The sequence below is a fragment of the Chanos chanos genome, chromosome 8, assembly GCF_902362185.1.
Source record: "Chanos chanos chromosome 8, fChaCha1.1, whole genome shotgun sequence".
NCBI classification, from domain to species: domain Eukaryota; kingdom Metazoa; phylum Chordata; class Actinopteri; order Gonorynchiformes; family Chanidae; genus Chanos; species Chanos chanos.
In genome coordinates, this window is record NC_044502.1 from 44,822,040 (window position 1) to 44,832,022 (window position 9,983).

Sequence of the window (9,983 nt, forward strand, 5' to 3'; positions counted from 1 at the left end):
TTTGTTTAAATTACATTTGTCTTTTTGTTTTAAAGCTGCATTTTACTGCTCAAATAGCAGAGAGTCTTGAAATTGGACTCAAACAACCAACTGAAACTGTAAAAATATCTCAGATAAATCTAATTCGCCAACCATGATTTGGGCAGAATATCTTGCATTAAAGGGTGTAACCTACATTCTTTTGTATGACTCAATGTGCTCTCTGTACAAAAGTTCCTTCTTTTTTATTGCTTGACCTGAAACTTAATGCTGGCATCGTTTTCAGCATCAACAGATTCTGTTATACGAAATATTACAGCAACTGTTTTGGGGGCACAGCATTCTAGAGACTTTTCTAACTATACTCAGATAAGAACTTTTAGACCTGTTGACCTTGTGCCATGCCTCCAAAGAGAGCGTATTGGTAGCATGCTGGTGTTAAATGTCAAGACTGATTTATAAAGGCACATGGAAAAATCACGTCTGGTAATCTTTTTCCATCATCCACCCCAAATATTTTTGTCTTTTGTGTGCACCCTGAAGCATTTCCCCTCTACAAGACTGAGAGAAATTAAATCGAGCACATGGACAGGTTTATAGAGAAAAATCTCAGAATCCCTGTGTCATTCCTGTATGCGGAACACACTCCCCCCACAACACTAACACAGCAAAGACAAAATTTACATTCCACTTATCTCAACTGTGACAAGTACCATGGGGCGATGGCCATTCTTCTGTATGGCTGAAACAGCAAAAGATGAATGTGCTGATTCTAAGAGGCTGTGAAAGTGAAAGGCTGCCTTCCCAAAGGCAACAGGAGGATGCTCATTTAGGGAACTGAAGGCCATTGTACTGCCCAGCCTGATTCCCCGCAGACAGGGCAGAAACATGGTCACCGAGATCTGCGCAACTGCTGGTGTCTCCGGGGCAACAGCAGAGTGGCATATGTGTCCATCAACACCTACTGACCCACAGCCCACTCACGTTCTCATCACCGTCTAAACATTTTCTCATTTAAGAAGTCCAGCTCAGGCCAAGGTGACGCAGGAAAACCTTTTTTACACGGTTTAAACACCATCAAACTCATACATCATCTAATGCGCTGCAATTCAAATGTCCCTTAAGCCAAAGTTGCTTTTATTGGACACAGGCCAGTACATAAGACTGTTTAGAAAGAAAGGACATCTCTGAGAGCTGCCAAGTTAAAATTGCTCTATGCGCAACTAAAACGTATTGAAAGACTTGTGAACAGTCTCGTATCATATCGTGCCTTTAAAACGTCAAAATATCATACGCTGTAAATCTGTTTTTCTGTGATCTTGTTTCCCTTGAGCTGCTTCCTCTTCGGACAAACAAACCTGTGTAGTTATCTGACTTTGAGGATATCTTTGATAGTTTTCCAGCTTCCAACTATTTGAAGTGGAATCCAGCTGTTGCATACCCAGCAGAGAGCAGGTTGCCTCAATAAGGGAAAAGCAAATGCCTCCTGGGGACGGATCTGTTATTCAAGGTCATGGCCAATGACTCCATAAATAAAAGTGAATTCTACACATAAATTTGTTTGTTTTTGTTTTTCATAAAAATGTCCAGTTATCCATGTGCTGAGCGTTACACACCACATGCAATGAAAATAAATAAACGCACATGAGGACACAGTCCGGGTTCCATAAATGTCACCCCCATGCTGAAATATGTCACATATATCATGAGACATGATTTCAAAGTTATTTTTATCAGGGTCAGAATGAGAGGTAATGGTAGACACCATGAATTCCACAGTGTGGCCAGAGTGCTAAACCATTCCATGCTTGAATGCTGTACACAACAAACTGCAGTCTATAACATACAGATATTGTGTAATGTTATATAACTTTGATATATATTCATATATGCAGAGTGAATAACTCTCAGTTTCTTTTTGTCTTCCTGTTAAAAAAAACAGTCTGTCAGGCTCATACAGACATTAAAAGAACTTTGACTGGAAAAGCTTACATATCACACAATGTCACACTGACATGATTTGATTGACATGCATTTGACTCTGATATCAGGTAGGTTTAAACACTAGGATCCATTCCACTACAGTTCACCATAATCTCAGAGTGCTTCTGGTTAGCCATGTGCTACAACTAAAGCTATTTTCTGGAGGTATTTATCATTAGCAATTTTTCAGAGAAAGGTTCTGTCCTGTTGCTGTTGGACACAGTCTGAATGCACTTCCTTTAAGTCATTCCAAATAAAGGCATCTGCACAAAGAATAAAACTGTAATATTCTAAATGTGACTGTAATATCCCAGACCTGTTACAGCGAGAGGGTGCCACCAAATAGAGATTTTTTTCCCCCTTTGGGTGCCTACAAACTGAAATGGCAGGAGGAAATGATTTACTGGGACATTCAAATTTATAAGCATATAAACACAGGGGCTACGTGGGAGGTTGGAGATGAGGTCTGGAGGGGAGAGGAACCTCTGACAGGGAACAACACATCTCATCCAACCCTTACACTGACCCCTGACCACCAGCTAAACCCTGAATCTCTCCTGACATGACCCTGCACTGGGCATTCTTTCCAAAAACAAAAAAGGGGGAAAAAACCTGAAAAAAGAAAATTTAAAAGGGGTTGGGGGCTGGGGGCATAAAGCATAACCGCGTTCAGTGTTGTATTCCTGTGACTGGTTTCAAATGTAATGAAAATTCCTGACCGGACACATAATGGAAAGTAAGAGACATGCCACGGGGGTCAAGTACCATTCAGTTATTCCAAAAGTCTGTGCCTGGTAATCACCAGAAATGAAAAAAGATACTTTCACAGGAGAAACTGTGCCATTATAAACTCAGTCAAATTATTCAGGTTATTTGACTGGACTTACTTTGACAAGCATGTCAGCTTTCCCGAGTTGTTTTACAAATTCTTCTTTCTCAAAGCAAACTGTTCCCATGGAAGTGTCCGAATACAGCAAAGAAGTTTTCAACAGAGGATCTCAAAATAACAATTGACTCCACTGCATGAATAATCAATTAGCCAGTGAACCAACTGATTTTGGGGGAATGTTGTTATTCAGTCAAAATCATTTCAACACCTGTGCAGATTAATTCCCCTCAATGTAAATGGTGGAGACAGTCTCTGCAAATGTCCATGGGACACAACACAGCACAGAGGTGAACAGGTTTAGAGCAGAGGAAACACATTAGCCAAGCATGACACGGATTGAGTCATGAATTAGGGTCGTAAAATGCCCTCCTATGAAAACATGTTCCCCCAAGATCATTCTCATCGCAGAGTCTCGATTTGGTGACAGTTTAACAAATTGTCAGGACGGATCTAGTGCCATCAGTGATTGAAAGACAAGAATGGATGAAAGCAAAACATAATGTAAGAGAAACAACCAAGACATGAGACAGATTAACTCGATCATGGCTCCAATATGTGGGTTAAAACAGGCTTATCAGCTAACAGGCTACCATCGTGGCTCCATATTGAACACTGTTACTCACTAGTTGCTTTGTTTGTCTTTTTTTGGTAAGTGTGTCTGGCCTGCTATGATGAATTTTCAGGGCAGGAAGTTATACTCCACCAGGATTTTCTTCCAATTATGCTCACACACACACACCAAATTACATTATTCAGTGCCATGTCAGGAGCATCAATACCTGCACTGAATTGTTTTGGGGATTTTCAGGGGGTTAGAATAAAAGTTACTCCAGAAAAAGGAGCCTCCTATACCCCTCTCTTCTCCATTTCATTTAATTTGTCTCATGGCTCAGGACTAAGCTTTCTGACTGTGTACGTCCTGTTAGTCTTAAACAGGCGCATACATAGCCTAACGCCTGACTGAAGCTCACTTTACTGAGTGTGCTGTTTGATGTATACTCTCACATCAAGATCCACTGGAAAAAAGGACAGAGGGGTAGACAGTCTGTCTGAACACAATCCAGCGCCGACACTTCCTAGAATGATATTCATTCTTCACTGAGCCAAGCCTCTGTATATTCTTCTCCAGAAATATTTCACAGGCCACATACATGTGCGTAGGTAGACTTCCGATCGCACTCTGGTATATTCTATAACCACGGTTTCATACATAATTCCTCCATTTCAAGCATAAGTGCTGAAGCAAACATTCCAAAGGATTTGCCCTAGTGCCTGTCAGGAAATTTGTGGAAAAATCACAAAAGAAAAAAAAAAAATTATAGTGGCACCAAAGCCATTCAGCAATGTAGATTACTCATGTACTGATGCTCCTTTCTTATCTGTTCGGTATCAATGATGGAAACCAAAAACTCTGTGGGCATTTTATTCTATTATTTATTAACTTCATTTAGTGTCACTTCATGATGCACCATCCCAAAAAACAAAGGCTTTCCATTACACTGATATTAAGTGAAAAAAACTGCTAAATAATCTGCTTTAACACGTGAAATTGATTATAAGTTCCAACTCAGTTGACTATTGTGTTCTCATGTATTGATCTACACCAAAGAGTGCCTGACTGCAGGCATGTGCTGCTTTGACGCACAGTTTTCCCACTGCCAGACGGGAGGAGCACACCAGACAAAGTCAGCAAACACAGAAATGTGAAGTCTGACATTTTTCAACTTCCACTGTAAAAGTATTTGACTTTCTGTGAATCATGTCTTGGGTAGAGTCCTCTGCCAACACTTAGGTGATTTATAAGGCTCTTGACTCTCCGTTCCTCTGGCGAGAGAATACACAGGGACTGGACTCATTTTGCATTTTTTATGACTCATGGAAGTCAGTCTTTCATTGATTATTGTCTGAAACCAAATGAAGAATGTAAGGAATGAAGATAAGTCAAACAGGCAGAATTCACACGTTCTCAAGTGCCAAACAATTGGATCCACATACATGTATTACTGGACAACGCCATTTCAGCTTCACAGACACCTGAAGAGGACACAGGACTAATTGCTAATGGTGATATCTAAGTCACACTTCTCTACCTTTGAGCCTTCTCTCTCAGAATTTACAGGAACCAGTCTAAACGTCAACAGGTAGTCATACGTACTAAAATTCAGACACATATTAAAAGCTCTTTTTAGATAGATTTGGCTCGTCTAACATCACTGGGAAAGCATTTATGCCTTTCTGCCAAGCCCTCACAACGTTAAACACATTCACCGTACTGAGGGCACTATTACACTGGGATTCCATCTTCCGTCTCCTGGCATTGGGCATGACTCAACTTTTGTCCCGCCACTGCTGATCTGATACACAAATCAACAGTCAGTGAAGCATCCCAAAAACAACAGTCAAAAACAGTGCACTCTTTGGATGACCTAGAGTGTGTCTCATCGGTGTGGCAGTTTGGCACTGAGAATTCTGGAAAACCTTGTCATGGCATCACTCCACTCTGGCTCCTTTCCCCATTAAATGTTTCATAAACATTTTATGAACCAAGACCAGAATAAACTGTGAAATCAGCCTAGACTCATAATCACTAATGGGGCCTCTTTGTCAGCATCACTTATCTAAATCCATCTAGAATGATTTTACATACAACATTTCAAAACTATGATCAGTGCATCACTTTGACATGTGGATTATTTAACTGTAAAATAAAAATTATTCCCAGGGTTACCATTAACATCATAAGCATACAGAGAGTAAAAAGACATCTTCAGTTACAATTTCCCTCATACTGTTGATAAATGTTAAATTCTTACTAAAACAGGTTACACTGTTGGTAACAATACCCAAATTGATCATTTTAACCAGCACTTGTCTGCTTTCTTTTCATCCTCAACAGGGATGGAGCAACACCTCTAGGAAAGCCTACTTGGATTCTAGCAGCAAGATGTGATTTGGCAGACTCACTGTCCAATCAGCTGCCAGAGCAACCAGACAGGAGGAGACGTTTTTCCTCGCCTATTGGTATGGGCGGACAAGTATATAAAATCCTCTTCAAACTCCTACAACCCTCACCAAAAGGATAACATCGCTAGGGCAAGCCACAAAATTTAAAGCTGATTTTACGTCGACAGAAAATGAAGATGTCAAACATCAAGGATTTAAAGACTTTAGCTTTCCTCATCTATGCGCAAGTAAGTACCCTGTAGAATATTTGTACCAAAATAAAGTTTTAACGTTTTTATTTTTATGTGTGTTCAGTCTTTTTGGATAAAGGGGTTGTGTTTTGTTATCTTAGGTTACCGTGTGCTCCATGGTACTGGCGCAGTGCCCGTCACGATGCTTGTGTCCTCAGGAACCTCCAATGTGCGCACCTGGAGTTGAGCTCATTCTGGATGACTGCGCTTGTTGTCTCGTTTGCGCACGGCAAAAGGGGCAGATCTGCTCCGAAATGAACCCCTGTGATACGCGCAAGGGTCTCCGATGCGATTACGGTGGTATTAGGCACAGGAAGACAGGTGTATGTGTAGGTAAGTCGATGTTTTTGGTTTGAATCGTATGTTGAGTGTTAACATTCTTGTGAAGCCGGGCACTTTCGAATGAGGGCAGGATTTCAGACAATCTAATATTTGTCTCATAGGCATTTTCTTTACACATTCAGACACTTAACTTATGGACATTTCATTTAACAATACACAGTTTAGTAAAAAGCATTATCGCTGGAAATCTTTACCTGAGACACACAAAAAGATACGTATAAGTCAACGTTTGTTTGCCGTCTAGCCTAACACAAGTTTGCCTGCTTTATCAAGGGTAATAACTCGAAACATATATTTTTACATGAATTTACAACAATATTCCTCTAATAGCTATGTTATTGAAATTCAAAACATGAGTCTATGAAAGAAAACTTCACGTCTACAAGTCGAACATTTGCAACCGTTAACATTAACTCAGCCCTGCCCATTCCGAATAAGATTTGATATTTCGTTACTCACCAGTCACCTCAAGAAATGTTGTTAACCAGACTCATTCCTTTATTGTAAATGGTGACATAGTATAGATAATACTGGAATTTCACTTTTTTATCCAAGAATAATAGGCCTTGCTCATGAAATGTAAAGCTAAATAAACGTTATGAGTTTGAGTAATTTAGGGCAAGCACGAGCGTGGAATTCAAATTAACGAAAAAAAAAAGCTCCGCCCTTTTGTAAATATTTTAAACCTGTCACCGCATTTATGCCTAGTATTATGCTTAGTTTGCTTCTTTGTGAGTTGTACCCTGAAGTATCTGCCTAGAGTGAATTATTCAAGAAAATGAGAATTACCTCGCCATATAACAATCGTGATGATACTGCTGGATGTCTCTATCTTAACATTAGTTTGGTGGATGCATAATTAGCATCTTTCCAAACAAACAGACCTTGCTCAATTAAACATAGGCTATACATCTACAGCTCTAATCATATTTTAAAGCAGTCTGGGTTTTTGTTTTTCTTTACCTCTTTCCAATAGTTCATGAGGGGGATGTCTGCCTACTGGATGGCACTATTTACCAGAATGGAGAGACCTTTTTCCCCAGTTGTAAGTACCAGTGCCACTGTCGGGATGGGCAGATTGCTTGTATACCACGCTGTAATCTGGATGTGATGCTGCCTGGGCCAGACTGCCCCTTCCCACGGCGAGTCCAAGTGCCAGGAGAGTGCTGCGAAAAGTGGGTGTGTGAGCCCCAAACGGAGGCCAGTGCCCTCGGAGGCTTTGCCATGGCTGGTGAGTATGTTACACACACACACACTTTTCGTGCCAAGGTCAGAAGCACCTTAGTGAGAGTGTGTGAGCAAAGTAAGCAGAGACCGTTAGTGGTGACTTAGCTTCATTCCTCCCAAAGCACAGAAGACTGCATGGGGAAAAACACGGAACAGTTATTTTCCTTATTCACAATATTCGCAGTTGTGATCTTTCCTTTTACTCTTAGTCAATGTAACAATGCAGCAAGTGACCTCTGCTTATTTTAGCTAGGTCTGGTATCTGTGTACCTATCAATCTATCTATCTATCTATCTATCTATCTATCTATCTATCTATCTATCTATCTATCTATCTATCTATCTGTCTATCTGTCTGCCTGTCTGTCTATCTTTCCATCTATCTATCTATCTATCTATCTATCTATCTATCTATCTATCTATCTATCTATCTATCTATCTATCTATCTTCGTGGCTGTCTGGCTGTCTAGTCTACAAGAAAAGCTGAATAAAACATTGAGGTCAATAGAAAAGTGCATTATTCAGCCCAGCCCAGTTAAAATCCTGATTTTTGTCTTGGTTCCTAGCGTACAGACAGGAGGAGACAGTGGGCTTTGACTCTTGGGATCCCAGTGTCAACTGCATTGAACAGACCACAGAGTGGGGTGCCTGTTCTCGGACCTGTGGCATGGGCGTGTCCACCAGAGTGACCAACAAGAACAGACGCTGTGAGATGGTCAAACAGAGCAGGTTGTGTATGGTCAGACCCTGCGACCAGCTGGAGGAGCAGAGACTTGCTACGGTATACAAACACACACACACACACACACAAAAACACACACAGTGTAATCTGTGTCTCCATGACAACTATTAACTTCCATACCTCATAATCAGAAATCTCCTCTGTTCCAAATTAAAAATAATTTAGCACCAAAGAATAAATGCAAGTTCTAAACTTAGACCTCCTGACAGACCCATTTTCTACTTGCATTGAAATGTCATTTTTGTATTGTGTTTATTCTTTTTTATTTATCTCCGAGATTTTAACTGGCTACAGGTTAAACCTGCACTTATTTTTAATTCACAAGCAAATGCTGGAACAAAACAAAAAACAACAACAACAAAAAAAACTGATGAGTGAGTAAATTTTGGCTGAGTCGTGAGAACGCTCCAGCTGAACCCTCGAACGCTGTGTCGTTGTTCTTACAGACTGGGAGCAAGTGCCTGAGGACAAAAAGGAGCCCCAGAGCCACACACTTCACCTTCAAGAACTGCACCAGCATCCACGCCTACAAACCCCGCTACTGTGGCCTGTGCGGGGACGGACGCTGCTGCACGCCCCACCGCACCAAAACGGCACAGGTGGAGTTTCGGTGCGCCGAAGGCAGGGTGATTAAGAGACCTGTGATGTTCATCACTACCTGTGCCTGCCACTACAACTGTCCCCGTGACAATGCCATTTACCATCCTGCAGACCTAGGCTACATGGGCCACTGACAGCCAGGTTTACTCGACTATAGCCATGTGCACGGTTAGAATGATAGCACTTAAAGGAAATGGCTTGCCTGGGTTTTTTTGTTTGTTTGTTTGTTTGTTTGTTTTTTGTGGGGTTTTTGTTTTGTTTTGTTTTGGGTTTTTTTTTACCTTTTTTTGCACCTTAAACCAGCTCTGTAGATCCAGTTTAATGCATTTCACTGGCTATGAGTTTCAGGAGAGATGTCAGCCTCATGTACTGTCGTTTGTTTATAGCTCTAAAGTGACTAATGTAAGAGGACACTGAAGCTCAGTTGTCACAGGCAATGGATCACATACCATTGTTTTACGACAAAAACACTAAAGTGAAATTGTGAAAACTGCCAAACTTTTCCTTTGAACCTTGAACTAGATTTGTTTTGGGGCGATGTGAGTCTGTGTTTTTGTTGTCTGCTTGTTTGTTTGTGTGTTTCGTTTCGTTTTTGCAAAGAGCCAAAGGTCAAGGCAGATAGATAGCTTGTAGTGTCTAAGCTTTCTGAGGGGGTCTCTGTGCGTATTCGAAATTCCGTACGCTCCCACAGAGACACCTCTATGTCTATATTCTGAAACTCTTTGATAATTCAGAGGGTTGTATGTGTTAGTTAATAGACATGACCCCTTCCCCATTTTCCCAGTAATGAGATTTCATTGAGATTAATGCATTGGGTTCTTTTTTTTTTTGATGAGGGAAATACTACCAGTTGGGAGTTTTTAAACAAGCCTGTGAATTTCTCCCATGGGTGCATCCCATAGACATGACCTCTCTCAGGCTCCCAGAGTCCAAGAGGCCACCCACAGCTGAAAGGGCTATATGTACACGCTGGGGTCAAAGGTCAGTCACACAGTACCGGTGGAATCCACGGAATTGGTCTGGACTT

At 41.0% G+C, this 9,983-nt stretch overlaps 1 protein-coding gene across 1 annotated transcript; it reads left to right on the forward strand.

Annotated features, from left to right (window-relative positions):
* Window positions 1-5,991: 5,991 nt before the first annotated feature.
* Window positions 5,992-9,090, forward strand: LOC115819741 (CCN family member 3-like). The gene is made up of 5 exons (XM_030783243.1): window positions 5,992-6,042; window positions 6,147-6,378; window positions 7,364-7,618; window positions 8,181-8,395; window positions 8,803-9,090. Exons 1-5 carry the CDS (start codon window positions 5,992-5,994, stop codon window positions 9,088-9,090), a joined length of 1,041 nt encoding a protein of 346 aa, XP_030639103.1.
* The last annotated feature ends 893 nt before the right edge of the window (window positions 9,091-9,983 follow it).